Raw genomic sequence first — 23817 nt, 5'->3', positions numbered from 1 at the left:
CGGGAGCAAGCTTGTACGGGTGGATACTTTACAACACACATGGACCATGGGGAACAAAAGTTGCCACCCTCCAGAAGGTAGGACAGTGTCAGCATGAATTCAGAGATGATTTGAGGATCTACAGTTAGGCCATGTGACGGAACGCCTGGTCCCCCGACTGGATGCCTCCGTCACTATGTAGCTTCCTCTTCGCTGGAATTCCAGTGTCCTCAGCCCAAACCTGCCTAATTATTGGACGGAACCAATATATTAGGACAGCCATCTAATCTCCCAAAATAATAAAGATTTATCTCAAACATCAGACAACACCAATGTTAGGCCCCATTCACATGTAGCAACATATCTGTTGCAGCGGCCGGGATAGCGCGACTTTCGGGACGACGTTCCAGCGACGGTAGCGCGACCTTCTCCATCGGGCTCCATTAGAAAAAAAGCAAAATCCGCCGAAAAAAGGAGCCTGTAGAAGCGACTTGCGACCGGGACGAGCGACATGGAGCTAAGACAGCTCCATTGAATATCATTAGCTGGCGACTTCTCGCGATATCGCGCGGCAAAACTGCGCAATAAATTCGCTACGTGTGAATGGGGCCTAAAAGTAAAAACAGGAACTGACTTAATTGAAAACCAGCTCAGTATATATACAGTTATGTCGGTCTAAAAACATTACGCAATCAAAACATCGAGCAAACAATCCCGTCCCCTGTGCCTTAATGAAGGAATAGGGAGAGAGGAGACACATATGGTGGGATTATCTCCTGAGTGTCTATCATATGGCAATGTACTCAGCTACATCTAGTGTCAGAGTTAATCCCATTCTTAGCCCAATCAGGCAAATGGACAAATAGACTGGCATTTAACTTGTTAGTCTGTTAGTCAAGTCTAAATCGAGTCTGACCAAGGACAGGATACTGGGGCATAGGAAAACACAATCTCAGCTCCCCAAGTATTCCCACATAATTGGAAAATAGGTCTCTGGGGTCCCCTTGATCGAGGAGCGCAAACAAAGGGTCCCACACAGCCCAAAGCACCATGGCAAGCACCTCTCCCAATCAATAGAGCTCCCTCCACAGCCAAGGCCCATAGTCGGTGGAAAGAAGGCAGGCCTGCAGTCCCCTCCAAATAGCAAAGTAACGGACGCTTCAGTCACAGGCCACCAGAAGGCATTTTTAAGATTTAACTCCTGAGTATCACTTTAAGAAAACAGTAACATGAGTGAAAGAGACCTTCTGGTTTACACAATTATTCATCCTGTCCCTCTTGAACTGCTCAGTATATAAATATAAAAACAAATCAAGAATATGAAATTAAAAAAGTTTCACAGGATACAGCTTTTCATGCATTTACTGACTGTTGCTGATTTCACCACCTAGTATTCACCTTTGTCCTGAATGTTAGGCAAGCATATCAATCAAAAACAAAATCCTCACTGACTCCCATGTTGTCTCTCAAACCAAAGCAGAAAAAATGGATTGATGGTCCTTGTGTGTAAATATTAAAGCTTTACTGTGATTCATTACAATGGATGGGGTACACAGATTCAAGTCTGGTGTGCAATTTATCTTACATTTCTTTACAGCTTGTTACATATGAAGTACATAACAAAGATTAGGTCCTTTAACCTGAAGGCAACACTGTATAAACCTGAATTGGCCTCTAAAAGCTCAGCATTTTATCTTTTTCTATCACAACCCTGTAACTGACCATTTTGGTGCTTCTCTTTTAAAATACAACTTGATGTTTTTGATATAGTACCATATATACCAGGGGCAGGCAAAATCCAGTCCTATAGCCGCAGGTAAACTATACAAATCCCACCAGGCATCTGCCCCTGGGAGTCATGTCTGTGGCTCCCAGAGTCTTGCAGTGCCTCATTGGATTTCTTGTTGCACCACAGCAGGAGTGCTGGAGTTGGTTGGTATGCCCCATAGCTCCCAACTGTCCATCAGGAGGGACACTTCTCCATTTGAAACCAAACCCTCTGTCACTCCTCAAATGTCCTTCTTTTTGCTCTGGTGTAGAGATCTATATAAAAAATGTTTACTATTTCACTGCAACGTCATTCACATTACACTAAACTTTTTATCCATCCCTCAGGAGTATTGCATTTTTTATTTTTGTAAAGATAATATAAAGGAAAAATAAAGAAAAAGATCAACTGGGCTGAAAGCAAGCAGCTTTTGCTGCACTATTTACCTTTATTTTTAGAGATTATCCCTGCAGTTTTTAATTTTTTTTTATTTCACACTACATGTCCTCAGTCTGATGGCTGGCATCATTTGGCCTACTTCCTCAAGCCCAGGTCATACTGGATAATAAAAGTACAATCAGCACAGTGATGAAGCAAATATACATTGCTCAGCACAGAATGTCTTTCCATTTTTGCCCAATCACAGCCATGTTTCCAAACAGCTTGCTCCAAATCTCAGATCCCAGAAGTTCCTGTTCAGTACAAGATCACAAAGGAGAGCCCAGTCATCCAGCAGAAGTCCATCTGGTAGCTTGAAGAAAGGAGAAGGGAAGCAGGAGTGAAGATAGGGTTGCCACCTTTTCTTCAAGCCAAACCTGAACACTCTACTGCCTTGTGGAAATTTTTTTATAGAGTATATACAATGCATATATTTTGTGATTAAAAAAACTTGAGTTATGTGCAATAGTGCATACCTGGGTCACCTATGGCATCTTTTGTGGGGGCTTCTTTTATGTGCAATAGTGCATACCTGGGGGCATGTCATAGGTCCCCAGATATGCACTATTGTATAAAAAGGGTGCCCCCATAAAAGATGCTAGTGCGCCACAGGTCCCCAGATATGCACTATTATTTTCCAAAAACTACTGTACTTCACACCATGCCTTGCGCCAATAAGATTAATAAGCTGTGTGCACCCAATGTATAAAGTTTTAAACAAAAAAGTGTATATAGTGCCATGCTCCCAATACCCACAATCACTCAAAACAATTTACCACATATATCTGTGTATAATGAATGATATAAATCACCGTGTATTCCTAACTCAATTGGCAGAGCAATATATACCACTCTGCGGCAATGCAATTAACTAAAAAAAAAAGTATTCACATTTATAGTGCAATCCAAACACTTATAAAGTGCTACAATTAGTGCAGTCTCATGTATGTCATCAATGAGAGGTTTCCACCATCACTCCTCATCCACACTCTTAGTGTCTTCAAAACAAGGTGCCACCACCTCTCCTCATGTGTTATACCCTTAAGGAAAACCGCTCACCTATTCTACAGACCTCTGAAACAAGGTCTGGATATAGCTGGTCCCCATTCACTCTCCGATCGCTGGGGACGCACAACAGCGCTGGCGGTATGTGCGGCTTACTTAGGGAGCCACTGTCCGGTTTGAATAATGCGTCCGGGCGTCAGGCTGGCTGAATCCTGGGCACATGATTCCAAAACCGGACTGTCCGGGTGAATCCCGAACGGGTGGCAACCCTAAGTGAAGAGCACGGGAGTGACTTGCCTTGCTGTTCTTGTGTGTTTGCAGAGACACACACAGCTTACCATCACAAACAAGAGTGGCTCCATAGGACCATGCAAGGGAAAGGAGCCACCCTAAAATAGGATATCAGGGCCAGAGCTCAGGGGACCAGCTGATTCTGCAGGAAATAAAAACTTTTAAACATCAAGCAGCAGCATCCATTGTAAGTGATTTAATAAGCATTTGAAATAGCTTAAAAACCTTTTTGACTTTAATATCACTTTGAATGATTTATTAATAGTTCAGGACCGATAATGGGTATTTTCACAAGTACTTGTACTCGTGAAAATGCCCCGATACTACAGGCCGATACTGGCCCTTTACATTTTTAAACGCGAGTGGCTGCCTGGTTCTATGCTTGCTGGAGTCCTCAGGCAGCTGTCTTTGCCAGTTCTGGTTCGGCCGCACATCAGCTCCTGCTCCTTCCAAAGACCGGCATTGCAAAGGATAGCCCCACACCCACACTTACAGCCCAGAAAGAGCGCAGCACCTATCCGCAGAGCCCTGGGTGAGCCTTGCACCCACAAGCAGCCCTGGTGAGATCTGCACGCAGCCCTGGCGAGACTCAAAAACAGCTCTGGTGAGACCCAAACGCAGCCCTGGTGAGACCCACATGCAGACCACAAATGCACATTTTTGATGCGTCCCATGAATGTGCAACAAAGCGCACTTATACACACGTTTAAGGAACACCTAGGTGTGAATGGGGACTAAGTGTTCTTTTTTGTGCTTCAATTTGTTATCATCCGTGCGTTTGTCAATGACTATTATTTTCTAAAAGGTGTCCCTCTTCCTCATCTAAGAAGGCTGGGAGGTATGCTATACTGCAAGTTTTGGACCCTTGTGCTAGGTGTACGAAGTGTCCATTGTGACCAAGTGGAAAACTTTGTTGCAGTGCAGAACCCTAGACACAGCTGTGTTCTTGGTACACAGCATTGTTTACAGAAAGCTCTCAGTGTCAGACACAATTCTGTAGATGTAACTGCATGTTGTTGACACAACTGTATTTATAATATGCAGCTAGGTTTATGGAATGCTCCTCAAATAGCTTTCAGTGGACAGTGAACCAATATTCTATAGATACAGATGCATCCAATAGACACACCTTTGTTTGTAGTTCTCCTGAGTCCACAAACAAAATCTGAAAATGTGAAAAAGAAAATATGTATGCAATGCAATAGGTTAAGAAGAACTCCTGCTTCTGTCCCATCTGCCTTTACTGCTTGGTGGAAAACTTCTTTGCTCTTTAATTTTCTCCCTTCCCTATTTTATGCCTCCAACATTTCATTTAATGACATTGCAGCAAGCACACTTTATATGTCTGTGTGAAACCCAGCCGACCACAAGACACACTGACTGTCATAGACGCACCCTCTGGGCTACAGGGGGGCGTGCTACACACAGCTGATGCATCCTCTGCAGTGAACACAACGTTCAAAGAGCTAGTGTTATCTAAATTAGAATTGGCTAGTTAAAGTGCCTACCCTCTCCATGTGCACACTAAATCATGGAACTCATGGTTTCCTCTGCAGTGGCCGGTATGTTGCTCAGAGTAGTGTCTATGCAGTGTAACCCAATTAGCAGTAACTTTCCCCATACAAATTCAGGCAAAACCGTGTATATTAGCATAGATAGACACAATAGGGGGAATTTATGAAAGCTGGAGCAGACAAAATCTGGAGCAGTTGCCCATGGCAACCAATCAGCATCTCTCTTCAGTTTGCTTAGGTAAGATTTGAAAATGAGACAGAGAAGCTGATTGGTTGCAGTGCAAATTGTCTCCAGATTTCGTCTGCTCCAGTTTTGATAAATTCCCCCCATGTCTTTAAAATGTGAATGACTTGTCGTGGACATTACTGCAGTAATGTGCTGGCTCCCCCTGACTCCTACCACTAGCAAGTGCACAGCAAAGTAAAAAAGAAGTATGGATGGTCATGTGACCCCTTTTCTCTTCCAGTTTAAAGGTAGAAAACCTCTGAAAAATGTTAAAATAAGGGCAAGGTGCACAGCAGGAATGGGGACCATAAAAATATAGATTAATACTGGAGTCCAGCTTTAAAAAGCGAATTATTTCATTGTTAACATACAGTTAAAAATGTGGAGTTTAGAATAGTGGCACATCACAAAAAATGACTGCTGTGCTGGGATTTGTGTTTATGTTAATATCTCCTCATTGTTTTTCCTTGGTAAATTGTGAATTTTGTATTTTAGCAAATAAAGGTACTAACACAAGCCAAAATAAACCATTCCCCATGTAGAAATAAAACAGAAATTCAATAAAACAGAAAACACTTATTGCATGTAAAAAAAAGTTCAAGTCTCAACTATAAAATTAGGCAGACAGACACCCTAGACATCCTGGGTTATTTATATGTTTCATGTTGGCATGGAAACCAACCTTTACTGGGCAGAAGGTTATATTGATGGTAAAATGTGCCATTTTTTATTAAGGTATATGTTGACCTAGCTGTCATCAACTTGCCACTCTCCTGGAAGCGGATTTTATTGCTTCTCCAAGAAGGGAGATTTTGAATACTTGCAATATTGAAGTAATCTGGCTTTGCACCCACTGTATTTTTTTTTTGCTGTTCACATACCATATTAACATTTGTGAAGCAGGACGAAATATCTTAACACACCTAATCCTATATTCTTCTACCCGCCTGCCAATTTAACAAACACCAGGATCCTTTTCTACCCAGGCCTCATCTCATTTAGTGTCATTGTTCAGCTCCTCTGCGGCATGGCTTAGTGATAAACATACCAGCAGATAACACTTTAGGCAACAAATAAGAAATCAAATGGTGTTACTTTGTCTATTTTAGGTCACTGAAAGCTGAACTGCACCACAACACCGCTATATACAATCCAGGTGCATCAAAGAAAAAGGTGTATAAAGTATGTTTTCTTTAGAAAGCAGACGCAGCCTGATTAGAAAATGCCTGTCCTCTGCCAGCATGCTGGACCCTTACTCTCTATGGGGAAGCATAGGTCCATTCTGCCCTATACCGAGTCCCACCTATACTTATGTAATCAGGAAAGCTCATGCACCCGATGAATGGAGAGCTATAGTTTAGACTCAGCAGGGGGGGGCGTTAGACTTCTACAAAGAGACCACTGATTCTCTGGTCTGGAGAATGCTGGCAAAGACACAGAATTTTTTACTTGGGCTGTGGCTGCTTTCCATAGACTATGAACTGTAAAGCTGGCCATACACTGGCCATTTTCTCTTGTTTAGCCTCGCAGGCTGAATGAGAAAATATGCTTGATTCATGAAATCCCTGTGTCGGGCTATTGTATTCTGACAGTGGTGGGTGTCAGAGGGGGCCACACGCTGCTCCAATTTTGGTTGGTTGAAATCCGAGCACTGTATGGTCAGCTAAGGCTTTGCACACCTTTTGTTTACATGCATCTGGAATGTATTTAAAGGAGAACTATGAAGAGAGTTTTGGGAGCACTGATCGCACCCTGTCGCAGTAGTATAGTTAGCTACAACTGCTTGAAGTACGCAAAGCCTCAGCGCAGTCATGCACATGGCTGCTGACTGCTAATTTTGAGAAAATTTGAGGTTATTTTTGTAAAATAAAAATATGCAACAGCTTATTGTTTGTTGCTACGGCTTATAAATTGGGGTCAACTCCATGTGAAGAAAAATTTCGAAGTTATGTGCAGATTTCGCTTTTTGGCGACATTAGGCAGTTATGGCTGCATATGAAAAATATGATATGTATGTGTAATCTGCTTGATTACATAAAAAGTAATACGTGCAAAGTTGATATTTCAGCACTTTTTTGATAAATCGAGGTTCTACCAGTGGAAGTCTGTTCAGATACTGTGGATCACTGGCCAGTGGTTGAAAGTGGACAGCAACGCTGAAAACACCCAAATTGTAAGGGCCAGACTGTAATCAAATGTTTGAAATGCAATGTTCACCTGCGCCTCAACAAGATTAAAAAAAAACTGCTTTCGAGAACTCCAAGAGTAAAAATATTTCTTCCCATATGACTTTTTGTTAAGTTCACAACATTCTATTGATTTTTTGATCATTTTTGTCATTTGAATTGTTTACTGCAGTTACTGTAGAAGCAAAAAACGTATTGAGATGCACAGATCCTTCCCCTCTAGAGGCCAACCCCTGGTATAATGGTAACAAAAAAAGAGGATAGAGAAAGGTGGGGTTTTTGAGTGGCTCCAGAGGGGACACAACCAATAAACTTCAGTCTTATGAAAATATATGTAAAAAAGTATAAATTTATTAAACAATTGGCTAAAATCAATGGATATGCATCAAAGCATATCCAGGTTGACAAAAAACCTCCTATCAGCCCTTGTGCTCCACAACCAAGGTTAGTCTATGTACTCCTAATCTTATACATATAACGAGAACATCACGTGTATATCAAAAGAGAGGATGTAGTTGAGTTACTAAACCTCAGGTGGGAGCTGAGGTTTAGTAACCACTCCCACCTGAGGTTTAGTAACTCAACTACATCCTCTCTTTTGATATACACGTGATGTTCTCGTTATATGTATAAGATTAGGAGTACATAGACTAACCTTGGTTGTGGAGCACAAGGGCTGATAGGAGGTTTTTTGTCAACCTGGATATGCTTTGATGCATATCCATTGATTTTAGCCAATTGTTTAATAAATTTATACTTTTTTACATATATTTTCATAAGACTGAAGTTTATTGGTTGTGTCCCCTCTGGAGCCACTCAAAAACCCCACCTTTCTCTATCCTCTTTTTTTTGTTACTACTGCAGTTACTGGTCAATAACTTAATTTTATTACTTAAATGCCTAATGTGCTAATTTGCATCATAGCTATATTTTTCTCCATAGTATGTGCTATATTCAAATTGACAGTCTCCACCTTATTTAGTATCTGCTTGATAGCCAAAACACATATTTTTTTTAAATATAATTGAAAATTAATTTAGGCATCAAGGGGTTAGAGAGGTTTCCTGTCTTCTTGTCTTTCTGATAATGGTTTACCATATAGGAAGTAAAAGGGGCGATACAGAGATATTTTTTTAGTAGAGTAGGGGAAGTATTGAACTCCTAATTTTTATTTCTGAAGGAAATGGCAGGAACCTATGTTTTCAATTGATCAGGTTATAGAAAGGAGATCAAGTCTGTAGTCTTAACTCTGCAAATACTTTTCTTATAGGATCAAGAACAAAGATCCAGAAAAAAGCAGTAGAAAAAGTGCCAAACTAATGGCAGAAGAGTCCAAAGAATCATTAATAATTCATCTTATGGTCATAGAGTCAACCAATATCCTTTTTTCAGGGCTTAATGTTGGACTTGAGTTGTAGAGTCGTCAAAAAAAATTACCTCAAATGACACTGACTAATAGATAACGTATCTTCAATGTACAGTTATGCACACATTTATTGGTACCTTTCCACAGAAAAAGAACCGACAATTTTCTCTGAAATAACTTACAAACTGACAAAATAATTGGCATCCATTGTTTGGCCCACTATTCCTGTGAAAACTGCTCCAACTGTCTCAGGTTTGTAAGGGTGTCCCTTGCAGGATGAGTATTTCCGCTCTTTCCATAGACGTTCAATAGGATTCAGATCAGAAATCACTAGAAGGCCACTTCAGAATAGTACACGGTTTTGTTTTTAGCTATTCTTAGGTGATTTTAGCTGTGTGTTTTTGGGTCATTTTCCTGTTGGGGAACCTATGACTTGTGACAGAGTCACAGCTTTCTGACACTGGGCAGTACATCTCACCTTGATAGCCTTGAATTTACATTGTTTTACAGATTCAATGGCCCCATACCAGAGGCAGCGAAGCAGCCCCAACATAACCAAACCTCCACCATGTTTTACAGTAGGTAAGCTGTTCTTTTCTTTGAAAGCGTAATTGTTTTTGTCTGGAAACATAGAACTGATGTGACTTGTCAAAAAGCCTGTTTTGTCTCATCAGTCCAAGGGACATCCACCCAGAAGAACAGTGACTTGTCAATGTGCATTTTAGCAAATCCCATTGTGGCATTTAATGTTTTTCTTACAGTGGAGCCCTGCCGGGTCATCTTCCTTTAAGCCATTTATTGCTCAAAAAGCAACGGATGGTGCGATCAGACACTAATGTAGCTTGACATTGAAATTCAGCTGGTATCTGTTTGGACCTTTTCTTTGACACTTTGTCTATCATTTACGCTATCCATCTGTTCAATTTAGGGTTGATTTTCCTCTTGCAGCCATATTCATGGAGGTTTGCTACACCCCAATGGATCTTAAACTTTTTCATATTTGAAACTGTAGTCACAGGAGCATCAAGCTGCTTGGATAATGGTCTTATAGCCTTTATCTTTGACATCCCCTTAAGTTTCTTTCTGATCTCCTGAGACAACTCTCTCATTTGCTTTCTCTAGTTCCTGTTGCACATGATGAAACTTGTCTGAAACGGGGCAGCCATACCGCATCTTAAGAAACATTTATGGGCTTAGGAGGGTTCGTTTTTGGTTGATGCATATTTTGACTGACTGATTGCAAGATTGGAGATGCGTGACACTAATTAAAAAACATACTGCAATCTCACTATGATCCAATTATTTATTTTAAAGGACTTGTTCACACCAGTTGCGGAGCTGATGCAGAGCAGAGCAGTTACAGAACGCATCAAAAATGCATCCAATTTATTCCAATGGTATTGTGGGCTCTAGCTCACACCACAGCGTTCAGTTCCAGATCATGTGGAAAAATTGCAGCATGCCCTATTTTGTGTGCTCTGGAATGCACCAAAACGCATGCAAACGCACTGAAAGCCTATTAAGGAAAAAAAAAAAACGGACCGGACCATGGCAAAAACACACTGCACTACATGTGCAGAAGTTATTGCAAATCTGGTCCAGATTTTGTGTGAACAGGCCCTTAATAATTATCTTTACCAGGGGTACCAACAAATCTGTTCAGGCCATTTTAGAATATTTTTGTAGGCAAAATGTATCTTCTTTGCTTTATGACAAAAGGAATGCAGGTATACATGAGACAATTGCATCACTTTTCAGGAGGAATTAAGCATTGTTTCAATGAGCTGTAAGGGTACCAACAAATGTGTCCACATCTGTACTTATAATAGAGACAGCTTATTTATGTGTCATTTGATATGATCTATTCTGATAGAAGGAAAAGGAAGCAAAACCCTGCTCCTCCACAAAGATGGCCACCTCCACACAGTTACATGTCAAACAAGCAATAGTTAGTCAGTAATGTAGAACATATCCGCTACAGTGAGCCTACAGGCAATTCTGGCAACTAGTCCTTTGCCTTCTGCCTGCCCTTTTTGGGCCCGATTCCAAAGAACAAGCCTCTTTAAATGCTCGATCGTAGAGAACGGAAATGCTTGGGTTCTGCTCTCTCACATTAATAACTCTTTAGATCATTATAGTATGACATATTCAGCTTTAAGTCTATCAGAAATTCACTTTATCCTTTGGTCAAACTGATACATTAACTGCAGGAAAAACTAAACTGTAATAAAGGTGTTTTTGACACAGCCAAGTAATTATGTCAAACCTTTGACAGAGCTAGGAAAGCATTATGTGTTTGCTTTTACCACGGTCAAGTAAGCAGGACAATCTGTTATGACATCAGTAGATTCTGCAAGTATTGTTTTCTGGCCTGTGAAACAGTCTATATTTCCACGGATGTATTGCTCAGCTGAACTTACAATTGATATATTTTATCTCTAAATTGAAAGCTCTCACGAGCATAGCCCTTAGTGTTGTATGTGTCAGTTCAATATATAGGTCAGTCTGGTTGTAATGCTCAGTTGAATGAAAGAAGAAGTTATCTGGAAAAATTTAAGGAATATATTCTTCACAAGGTTTTAAATGAAAATCATATTCAGTAGTTCTTTATGTACAAATGTATGGAACAAAAATGTATAATATGAGAAGAAGGAGCAGACGATAAAGGGAGCCCATCAAGATTTATAATGTGTTCAATTTAATCCTGTTGACCTGTTGAATAAATGTACCTACAAGGCACCTGCACATTAATTTAGTACAAAACCACCCCTATGTGCCTGGGATGCCTCCCTATACTGGATGCACACTGAATTACAGCCTTGTCTTATCCAGCTTGGGCAACTGTATCTTAATAAGAATGCCTCAAAGGCTAATAAGAGCATTCTCATTGTTTTGGGGCATCTGGTGGAGAGCACCAAGTTAGAGAAGTTGTGAATATTCAGGATTGGCGCTTCCGCAGGTAGAAACCTTGTAGTGCTGCATAAATTCTGAAAGCATTGGAGAGAGAAGGAGAATACCAACTGTGAGGGGAGAGTGACAAATTCATCATACCATAGACAAAATTAGCATTTACCCCTTATATTGTGGGGCAGTCTTCTTTATCACTTCCTGTGAGCTAAACTGGGAGCATAAACCAATGTTATCCCTCTGTAAACTCCCCACACACAAAGTAATGGAGACAAACAAAGGCAGAGGTCAAGCCTACTTGAAGTGCAGCCTGTGTGGCAGCCAAGGCACCCTCCATAAATACAGCAGAGGAGTGAGAGTGGCCACCCTAGGAAAATGTGTTATTCGCAGGGTTACCAGGACTGGTAAGCTGCAATTGGCTAAATTTTTTCAGGTTAAGATATGCTTTAAAAGCATAGCAGTATCAGTAAGTAAAATGATATAAAGGACACCGAGATAGAAATAAATGCAGAATTAAAAAGTACATGGAGAATACATATTTATATATCTATTTAAACACATCCTTCTGTGTTCAGTTAATAAAACTCAGCACCAGATCTGTGGCACAAAACATGTTCACCCAGTTTCAAGGAAATTCCCCAATGTGTACCTCAGACTCTTGACAACCTCTGAGTGGTCACATATTGCTAATGGATACTGCTCTTGCTCAGGTACAGCATACACAGGGAAACAGGAGCAAGTTTTACTACAGATGAAAATTCATCATGAGAAGTATGTGTAAATTTAATAACGGCAATCCAGCTCAAGTATTAATAAGAATGAATTGTTTTAATTTACATAATAGGGTTGTTTTAAAGTGATCTTGTCTGGGAAACAAATGCTCTTAAAATAAGGTGTTCTGCAGTAAAATAGTTATTATGCTCAGCTCTCTGGTGACCCCTGTCTCATATCTCCTCTGTTCCAGTGCTGCAGCCTCCAATAGTGTCTTTGGCATTCAAAACATCTGGGAGTATCAGATGCCTTTGTCACGCACTTCACAGTGGTTCCATTCTCTGACCCAAATACCACTGCTGTATCCTGCAGTTTTCACTTATATTGCAGTCTCCCTCTGCCCCCAGCACCCCTGCTAGTCTTGACTTTCCCCAATCTAGTGAGATATCGCCAACAAGAGTCCACATGATCCAGTGCACTCCTTACAGCCATATTTTACTTACAGGACAGGAGTGCCTAGGCACACTCATATACCTGAAAGTGCAGTGCTATTTTTGTTAGGAAGAATTCCAGACAAAAAAGGTATATTTTAAGGGTACTGGTTAGACACAATTATGATTTCTAAATGTTCCCTTTAACATAACAAATAATCTTTTGTGGTCTACTTTAAGCTAAATTTAAAAAAAAATGTTGCCACAGACATCAGATAGCAATTTTCCTGACATAAAAACGTCTTGGCTGCTGAAATTTTTTTAACAGCATGCCTTGTTTGTTCAATACACACATAAAGCACCTCCTAACTTTGGGGAATAATATTATTTTTAGTTAAACAGCACAACGTTGTCCATAAACTACTTCTTCCCACCTGAGGTTTGTTGGCTGGATGCAAGTCACCTATAGGCATCAAAGTGATCAAAATGGGAATATTGATTGATTGATCACACAACCATCCATCCCTCCCCCCATGCCAAGGTGCTAGGTGTCATCCTGGACTCAGACTTCACCTTTCTGCCCCACATCCAATCCCTAATCAAATCCTGCCGCCTTCACCTTCGTAACATTTCCAAAATACACCCCTTCCTCACCAATAAAACTGCAAAACTACTCATCTACTCCCTTGTTATCTCTCGTCTTGACTATTGCAGCTCCCTCCTCATTGGCCTACCTCTACACAGTCTATCCCCCCTTCAGTCTATTATGAATGCAGCTGCAAGACTCATCAACCTAACCAACCACTCAGTGTCTGCAACCCCCCTCTGCCAATCCCTGCACTGGCTTCCACTCGCCCAAAGGATAAAATTCTAAATATTAACAACCCCTTACAAAGCCATCCACAACTTTGCCCCCGGATACATCTCAAACCTTGTCTCAAAGTATCACACTAACCGTCCCCTCTGCTTTTCCAAAGACCTCCTGCTTGGCAGCTCCCTCGTCAACTCCTCCCATGTTCGCCTCCAGGACTTCTCTAAGGTCTCTCCCATCCTCTCGAACTCTTTACCCCAACCTGTCGGTTTATCTTCCACTCTGACTGCCAATTTAGAGATTGTCATTACTAGGGATGCACCGATACTAGTATCAATTACGATACCGAGTAATTGGGGCGAGTACTCGTACTCGCCCAAATGCTCCGATAGTTACCTCAGATACCGGAACTTTCGGTCAAAGGGAGATCTCCCTCTGACCGCAAGTGCCGAGGGAGCATGGTCCGGCTTCCTTTCCAATCAGGAAGCCGGGCAAGGGGTTAGAACCCGCCTCCCTGATTGGCCAGGAAGCCTGCTTCACTTGTTGCTAGGCAGCCTGGCTTCCTAACCAATCAGGAAACTGGGCGGCATGTAATGACCTGCCTCCTGGTTTCCAGATTGGTCAGGAAGCCAGGCTACCTAGCAACCAGGGACTCCGGCTTCCTAGCCAATCAGGAAGCCTGGAGGCAGGTTATGACGTGCTGCCCAGCTTTTTGGTTGGTTAGGAAGCCGGCTTCACTTGTTGCTAGGCAGCCCAGCTTCCTGACCATTCAGGAAGCCAGACGGTACCTCATGACTCGCTGGCCGCTAGAACACCGGCTTCACAGGCAATCAGGAAGCCAGGCGGCGGGCCATGAGCCAACACTTGACTTTCTGATAATCTGGGCACACGGCACCGATACTCTGTATCGACGAGTTCCGAAAAAATATATCGGTACCCGGTACTGGAAAACCAGTATTGGTGCATCCCTAGTCATTACTAAACATTTCTAAATTTGCCTTTGCTTTTTTTTTTTAAGTTATATGTAAAGTTCCTCTTTAAGAAAATGCTGCCAGTACCAAGTAACTCATAAAATTGGAGCATTCTCCATTTAAAATTACCAACTCTAAAGCACTAAGCTATATTATTTGTATAATATATATAATTTGTACATTAAAAATGTGCCCAGGATGAATTTTGAAATACACTGTAAAAAAACTAGACACTTTATAATTGTGTTTTATCACATATACGTAATTTTTTGAAAGAGGCAGCCAATATCCAGACTAATGTTCTAGTATAATTTTAGAATTCATTGTGTATGTAGGTTTTTTGAGTAATTATCTGCAGTGTTCTTTATTCTACACAACTCTATGTTTAGGTGTAGCTATAAAAGCATTGTTAAGTGCTTCTGGCTCAATGCAGTAAATCGCTGCACATCCACTCTTCTTGGGGACAGGTTCCCTTTATGTAACATGGCTCCAGGACTAGCAACACCAACATTCCAATGTAGCAGAACGGAAACTCCAAAGAGGAGCAGCAACAACAACAAAAAAAAAAAAAGCAACCACAGTTGTTCTTTTATTTTAAACATAACAATAAACAAAGCCAGATAGTGGCCCCACTGCGTAAGTAAAATATGGAAACTGTGAATTGTACCTTTTTATTGGTTTGTCTCAGATAATCCAGCTCCTGTAACAATGTCATGTCTTGCTTCCCCCATTCCAGGGTGCTGGAGGCTGCCTGCAAATCTGGCCTGTCACTGTGTGAGGAGTAGAGAAATATTTATTCAGCAAGAGCCAATCACATGACAGCTGTCTCCCGCTTATCCCAACTAGCCATGTGCTGTCATGCTCTGTACACCTCCTTTACATATTAAGCAGGCAACTATGGGGCTAAGCCAATTGTTCCATTAGCAATGCATGGCATTAAGGATGAAGTTAAAAAGGAAAGTTTTCTTGCTATTTAAGCGTTAGTTGTTCTGTCCTGTGACACAAACGTTAGAAAACAGTTAATGTTCATTGAGTAGATGTTTTTTCTTGGATAGCTGTTTTAGTTGTTAAGTACTTTGCACATATACAGTATATAGCTGTTGTGATCAGGCGATCAGTAGCTGGCACATAAGCCCCCTGGGAATAAGCAGTCTCTGGGGCACAGATACCAAATCCAGGGGAATAGTGGCAAACAGTGCAGTGTTTATTAGTGAATTTAACAAAAGCATTCACAGGTGCTGTACAGTGATTCACAAGAAATCAACAAAATAAAACATAGCTGTATCCCGGCCCTAACTTCACAAACAAAAGATATAGCTCCTAACTAACCGGCTGAGCAGGCCTACCACTTGTCAGCCTCCACAGTGTGGAAAACTGTAAGTTTGCACCAACCTTGCAGCTCTCTCAAGGTGGCCATACACTTTACAACCATCGCAAGACCTTAGTGTTGCGATGGTTGTAAAGTACTTTAAAAAACTTACGATCTGCCCATCTTGGACAGGCAGATCGTAATTTCGATCATCGCAAGCCCGCCCCCCTGAGGGGTGGGCTTACGATGACTGTAATGAGGGGCGGGCTTACGATGACTGCAAACGGGCAGTGTGCGCGTGCGCACACCGGCCCGTTCGGCAGTTGTCGAACCAGCAGGCCACTAACTCGCCGAGAATCGTACGCTTCCCGGCGGGTTTTCTAGCATGCTGGTTCGACGGAAGACGTGCCACCGTACAGTACAAACGGTCGCACGCCTTCCATACACTGCACGATTCTCGTACGATCGCGGGATTTCCCGCGATTCTCGTACGAGAATTGTGCAGTGTATGGGCACCTTTAGACAGGACTTGTCTGATCCCCACGCACAGAGCTCTGAGTACAGAGTACAGGTTCCAGGTGAGCTTAAAGTGCCAGTGGAGAGAGGAGTAAACCCTGCACTGGAGCCCGGATCAGCAATTCCTAAATGTATAGGAGAGGAACCTGGGAGACCTATCAACTCTGAAAAGGACTTTCCCAGGCTCCCTCTGGGATGCTCTGCTACACTGTATTAACTTTCTGGTAAGCAAATACTAATGGATGAACTTCCAGAAAAAAAAGTTGTGGTTGTGACAAAATAAAGTTTTGCAGGACTGGAAAGTGGACAATAAAATGTAATGAACCTGTATGAATTCTGTTTGAGTGGGCTTTTCACATAACATTACAAGTATGGTATAGACTTTTATTTTTTAGAGTGATTTGTTATTCCAATACATCTCATAAAATTTACAAAATGTATCTGAAGCAGGAGAAAAAGTTGTGTTAGCTTGTAGTCAAATGACTAGTGATCGATTATTAAATACAGTAGGCTTTTGTCCATCTGTAGGTAAATGTAAGTGTTTCAGGAAGGTTTTCGGCTAGGCTATGACATACTGTATACACTAGTGACTGCGTGACAGACTGAGGACCCTGTGAGGGCCCTGCCGCTATCGTAAAGTTGAAAAATCGTAAACAGATCCATCGCAACCCAAGGAGCATCTGTACTGTGAGCCAAAACTTTCATTTTGGCTTACTGGCTCTTCCAATGGCAACAGAAGCTACATTTATAAAATATGCCATATCAATAGATATGGTTGTTCAATGCTACTGATTCATATGGTGATACCCTGTTACTCCCAGGTCACCTACCGGGACCATAATGGTAATGGCTAAAGAAAAGATTGTTTTTGGACGATTTCTTAAGGGACCGTAATATACAGGGGTACGGGTACTCCTAGAATGAGATCCTAATAGGTTGGACTTGATGGACTAATGTCTTTATTCAACCTCAAATACTATGTAACTATATAATATAATTGCTTTTAAAGCCCAACTCCAACCTATGAGTTATGGTGAGGTGGATAAAAAAAAATACATGGAGTACATTGTCTTTTTTAACCAGTAGGTACTGCTATATTATCAAAATACAAGGTATATAGTTCTAATTAAGGATAGTGGAAGAAGATCATAACGTTATGCTAGTGATCTAGAACCGCTAGTTTAGAAAACAGAAACAAATTCATATGCAGAGCTATCCATCTATTAATCACCTAATTGCAGGAAATAGGCAAATACCGCACATTACAGAATCTGCCTTCTACAGAATCGTAAGTAAAGGCTAAATAGCAAATTCCTTCCGCAAGATGAAAACTATTATTTTTCTTCCAATAATGACAAGATTAGAAGATATTGAGAATGATTAACAATTGTTTTAAAAAAGGATGGAAAACATTACCCATTCTACCAACCCTACATGCTTCTTGTAAGCAGCAGCAGGGCTCAGTTTTGTAGTGTAAGTTGACATAGTTCAACAGGGTGGCACAGCAGACATTATATGAGACAGGTTTTGGTCCTATTCTGGAGGGACTACTTTGCTTCAACACAAGAATTTTATTTTAAATACAGTTTGTGTTATCCTGAAAAATTGGTTTAGGAAAAGAAGCAAAAGCCATGGCCCATCACTGTATTTAGAATACACCAATATGCTAATGAAATGTATTAATTTGAGTCAATAAGAGAGAATAAAAATAACACCATATGAAACCAGAATGGGAACTCAAAAATGGACCTATCCATTTTCCATGAATTAATAGGGTATATATTGGTATTACTAAATCGGTTTGAGTAAAAAAGCCATGTTTCTTAATATGAATTTAAATCTACCCCTACCTAATCACTTATGTGACCTATAGCTTTGGCATCTAGTAACATTAGCACATGTGTTATTTCACCTTATTAAAAACTAAAGATAGTTTATGGTTTTAATGAAATTGCCCAGACAATTAGCAAAGGCCTCACTAAGGCTGGCCATACACTGATTGTGTTTTTCTTGTTTTAGTAATGACGGGGGAATCCCCCTTCCAGATCATTGTATTCTGACAGCGGAGAGTGTGCCACTGTCAAAATACCTGAACAGTGACTGGAGGTGAATGGTTGCAGTCACTGTTCGGCCAAGAATTTTTGGATCCACTTCCTTCAACAAAAGTCAACTAAAGGGGAAAGGGAAGGGAAAGGGGGGTAGCATGTGGGCCATACACTAGATGAATGTCAGCCGAGTCATACCAGTGTATGGCCATGTTAAGCGAGCAGCACAGCTGGCATAATGCGCAAATATGTCTGCCACCATATACACACAGAAATACAATCAGAAATTGTATACATTCGCACAAAATAATATATAATTCACACAATATATAGTACTTTCTAGAGTACAGACTTGCCTTGACTTATTGACTTGAAGAGCATCACTCTTTTCTACACTTGAAATTTTGGTTGCAGACAGGTTTCTTGGACTGGGTACAGGGACATTCTCAACATCAACTCCTTTAGATCTCCTGAGTTCCTGGGATGAACTGGAAGCCATCGTTGGGGTATTTAATGTCACTAATTTACCTGTAAACAAACAAAAAGTCCTTATTTTTAATGCAAGAGCTCAATTAAATAAAATATTTTCAAGTGTTATTTCTTTATATGAACCTATCAATAAAATTCCCACTTTACACAACTAAAATGTCAGTATTACCAGATCAAATTATTATTCTGCATAAAAAGCAATGAATAAAAGTCATCAGTTTATCTGCTGCAAGCATAGGTCACATGGTTGCTGGCTACCAAAATATTGCTGCAGAAAGTCAATGGTAGTCAATCAGAAGTGAGGAGAAGAATATGGCTGCTCCCATGTACATAGATAACACCCAACTATCAGGGTCGTCCCTAGCCTTTTCGCCATTTGAGGAGGGAGGGGGTGGGGGCATGTGGCATCTGCATCATCTGGCAGGGGCAGCGGCCACAAGAGAGTGAGTTTGGGGAACAAAAGTAGGTAGTCACCCTCCAAAAAAAGGTCAGTGTCAGCATGAATTCAGAGATGATTTGAGGATCTACAGCGGACTAATACACAATTAAGATACATTTTTGTTCATAGTTAAGGTACTTGAATTCATTTTTAAGATTTCACTCCTGAATTTAGTGTCACTTACATTACTAAAGTAGTAAAGTATGTCACCAGCACACTGTGGTTAAATTTTCAAGAAGTGATCATTTTATTGATGTACATACATCTTGTTACCTAGCACTAACATTTACATTACTAAAGCACTGTGCAAACAATTACCATGATTTTATACCATAAAATATTATTTTCACAGGTATTCACCTTTTTTTGTACCGCCATTCCCTGTCTACACCTGGACATCATTGATCTAGGTCACCTTCCTGAAAGTGGCAATGGTGGACAAGCCTTCACATGTGACAGGAGCACAATTAGGAACCACTGCATAACAGGAAGTCCCCAAGAAAGGACCTTCATTTCATTAATTAACAGTAGTCTTTTATGTGATTTAATGATTGGTTTTAGATATACCCAAGCATCCCAGGATAAATTGAGCTGGCAAATATTATATGATAAAAGTTGTACAAGTAAATGAACACACTGTTTACAAAAGGCAATAAACTTAAATAAAAACGCAGGGAAAATTTGCGGTTTCAGTAATTCAGCACAAATATCAATGTGACAATGTACTATAGAAAAAGTAAGTAGACTCGTGCCCTCAGAAGCTGTTGCCCCCTTTAGCAGGAATGACTTATTGCAAGCATTTTGCACAACTGCCCACCAGTTTTTGTGAAAATTCTGTACACCCCTCCATGCAAGCTTTCTTCAGTTGCACAATATTTATGGCTTTCCTTGCATGAATTACGCCTTTTAAAACCTGCCCCTAACATTTCAATTAGATTTTTTTAAAGAATGCCAACTAGTTAACCCTCCTACAGATCATGCACACATTTTCTCCTTCCCTCTCCCCCTGAATCCTTATAACACCAATATATACAAATATGGGGTTTACATGAGGCATATATACACAATGTTGTGTTACTGTTAAAAAATAGCATTTATTTTACAACAGTTAGAATCCAATATTTGATTGTACATACAATACTAAAAATTCATATAATTTGTCTGAGTATTCCCCCTATTCAGTTGCTTTAAGAAAACTACAGCCCTTATATATTGTCTCATATTCAACTCTGTACGTCTAAGGGCTTGTTCACACCAAATGCAGACCAGATCTGCACGAGTTTCTGCACATGGAGTGCAGTGTGTTTTGCTGCATTTTTTAATTTTTAGCCTAAAATGGGTTTTCAGTGCATTCCAGGGCGTTTGCATGCGTTTTTGAAAGCAATTGTCTCATGCATACCTGCATTCCTTTTATCATAAAGTAAAGCACAGAAAGTGTGACAATAAGTACATTTTGCCTATTCTACAAAAATATTCTAAAATGGCCTGAACAGATTTGTTGGTACCTCTAAAGATAATTAATAATGAAGGGCTTGTTCACACCAAATCCAGACCATATGAGTTTCTGCACATGCAGGGCAGTGTGTTTTGCCACATTTTAAAATGGGCTTTCAGTGTTTTTGCATGTGATTTTGATGCGCTTGCATGCGTTTTGGTGCGTTCAAGAGCATAGAAAATAGGGCATGCTGCAGTTTTCTTACATGCTCTGGAACTGAACGCTCTGGTGTTAACTAGAGCCCAAAATACCATTGGAATACATTGGACGAAGTTTTGATTTGTTCTGTAACTGCTCTGCGCTTGGTGTGTGAACTAGCCCTTAATCACATGTATTTACACAACCATCTGGTCATTATTCAATATACTGTATATTAGGTCAGAGGGCTTGTAGTTTCTTTTTCTCACAACACATTTGGCATTGAAGCTTCATCAGGGAGGCTTTTTGTTTAGGAACTTTTTCGGTGAATGCTTACTCTAAGGCAGAACCACAGCAGATTAGGAAAAACACGGGCAACAGTTGGCTAGATATTTAAAAAATCCCACAGAGGGTGCTATGTCTCCCCGGGACCATAGGAGGATGACATTCCAGGAGAAGGAGGGAGGCCCACAAAGCCTTTGGGATTCTCCCTTTCACATTTACTACCCGAACCTTCAATGTAAAAATAGACATGTGATATGGATCTGGTACGGTTTTTAAGAGTGGACCCACGCAAAAACATGAAAAAAAGCTGGGGTTCCACCTTCACATTAAGAGCCCCCCCTCTACCCTACCCTATCAAATCATAATCCCTCCTTTCACCTGTTTGACATCAGGAGCCCGCCTTCACATCAGAAGCCCCTCCTTTCAGATGAGTCACCCACTTCATATCACAAGCCCTCTTCAGATCGAAGGCATGACACTGTGGGAAAATGAGGCACCTCTGAGGAAGCCAGAAGGCACTCTAGGGTGCCACGGTACCCTGGTTCAGAAATACTGATTTAGATCATGAGAACGAATACACCATGTCAACTTTATGTGTCATTTGTTCAAGTATATCTATGGGCACTGTTTGAATGAAGATCTAATGTTTGCCTGATCAAACATGTTGAGAAAGTCAACAATTTCCATGAGGTGTACTTACTTTTTTACATGACTGAACTTTAAGGCAGGCAGTGGTTTAGACTCTCATCAAAATGGTTTACTAGTATTAGGCATGCACAAAGCAAGTACCAAATGTGCCGCCCCAACAGGGGCATAGAATATGAGATGCATAGCCTCAGTTAATATTAGCATTGTTATATAGGTTAGAATTTATATAGTGTGATTTGCCTAACTATTTTCTCATAGCTAAATTCATGTCTTATCCTATGCTGCCATCTAGTGGCCCTTTGTTGTAACAAACATGCTTTCTGTAATTATTCCTCATGTGACGATGTATTTCCCCTAGTGTAGCCCCACCCTTCTTCCTGTGTGCAGTACTTCCTGTGTCATGGGCAGTTGAAAGCCACATGTAACAAGGACACACAGGTAATCTGCACAGTACGTAGGAAAGGCATCATTTTCTGACCGCACAATACTATAACCGTTCAACTGCTGTTCCTATCATCTGCTGTAACCCTGATGTTAAAGAATAAACACCTCTTTTGAATGAATCGGTATTGACGAGTTCAGCTATCTGACGAGGATTGTCCGCAGTGAGTATATCTGCTTATACAGGCCAGGCATAGAGGTCTCAGCAAGGGATATATCTCGCTATCACAACGATCGGAGTCAGAATACCAAATGTCAGTATTTAAGTTAGTACAGGATAAAATTGTGGAGCGCCTCCATAGTGTAAAAGTTTTAATAAAGAAAAAAGAAGAACAAGGACTGTACATACAAACGACTTTTGAATTCAGACATGTAAAATTGGATGGGTGAACGAAATCAGAGTTGCAATTCAAATAAATTAGTGCTGCACCAGAGCCTTCTAACTGCAGGTCTTCCACGGGTTGACGAGTTTCAGAGGCCAACCCACCCAATTTTACATGCCTGAATTCAAAAGTCGTTTGTAAATACAGTCCTAGCGGTTCTTTTTTCTTTATTAAAACTGTTTTACACTATGGAGGCGCTCCTTTGTTTTTGTGTTTCATAGATTTGCCGGTTTACCCTGAACAGTGGGAGCTGCCTCATGAGTGTACTCGGGCTGTGTTCATGAATAGTCGCGAGTGCTGGCGCCGGTGAAATTTACTTTTTCAGGATAAAATTGTCTTAGAACTGATATCAACATGATTTTTTATTTTATTTTAATTCTTAATACAAAAAGGTATACAATCACACTTCAAATACAAATGTGAAAAATGTCAGGACAACATGTCCAAAATAGGCATTGACATGAGAAAAATGGGGAGGGGAAATGGGAATGGAACCTGCCAGGAGCTTGTTAAAGAGAAATAGGGAAATCCTACCAATTTACTCATTACTCTCCTTCTCTGTCTTCCAAACGTTTGCTTCCAAAGTCAGGGACCTGTATAATGTGAACACATGAAATATGTCCAATAGAACTATGTGCGTCAAAATTGTTTGTCTCCAAGTTACATAGTCACAGTAAGCTCCTCTATGTCCCCAATCTCCTAAATTTTCGCAGCACGATTATTTAATAAAGCAGACATCCCAACTCTCCTGGATGTTCCGGGAGTCTCCCGCTATAAGATAGCGGCTCCCTGACGCCGGCGAGAGAAAGATTTCATCCGGGAAAGGTTTACTCTGCTCTATTTAGCAGAGTAAACCTTTCCATGGTACTTGGTGGTTCTACTACCCCTGCTGTCTGATCTTTTTCCTTCAGGTTCTCCTTCAGGTCTTCCTTTGCCGATTGACAGCAGCAGGTGGGTGTAATAGCCAGCCTGCTATTGGCTATAGCAAACTGAAATAGCCAATAGCAGACTAGCTATTCACTCCA

At 40.8% G+C, this 23817-nt stretch overlaps 1 protein-coding gene across 1 annotated transcript in view; it reads right to left on the bottom strand.

Moving 5' to 3' along the window:
• Nucleotides 1-19012, bottom strand: part of MIPOL1 (mirror-image polydactyly 1) — a 288139-nt gene extending 269127 nt beyond the window's left edge. Inside the window, exons 1-2 of the mRNA XM_018564483.1 lie at nt 18831-19012; nt 15272-15374 (exon numbers count right to left, since the gene is read on the bottom strand). Coding sequence (XP_018419985.1) covers nt 15272-15374; nt 18831-18973 — 246 coding nt within the window. The 5' untranslated portion in view covers nt 18974-19012. The remainder of the gene's footprint in view (nt 1-15271; nt 15375-18830) is intronic.
• Between the last annotated feature and the right edge of the window lie 4805 nt (nt 19013-23817).

This window comes from Nanorana parkeri, unplaced genomic scaffold (genome assembly GCF_000935625.1).
Source record: "Nanorana parkeri isolate BGI_ZX_2015 unplaced genomic scaffold, ASM93562v1 scaffold755, whole genome shotgun sequence".
NCBI classification, from domain to species: Eukaryota; Metazoa; Chordata; class Amphibia; order Anura; family Dicroglossidae; genus Nanorana; species Nanorana parkeri.
The sequence above is the reverse complement of the archived record's forward strand: the minus strand, read 5'-3'. Positions and strand labels throughout refer to the sequence as shown.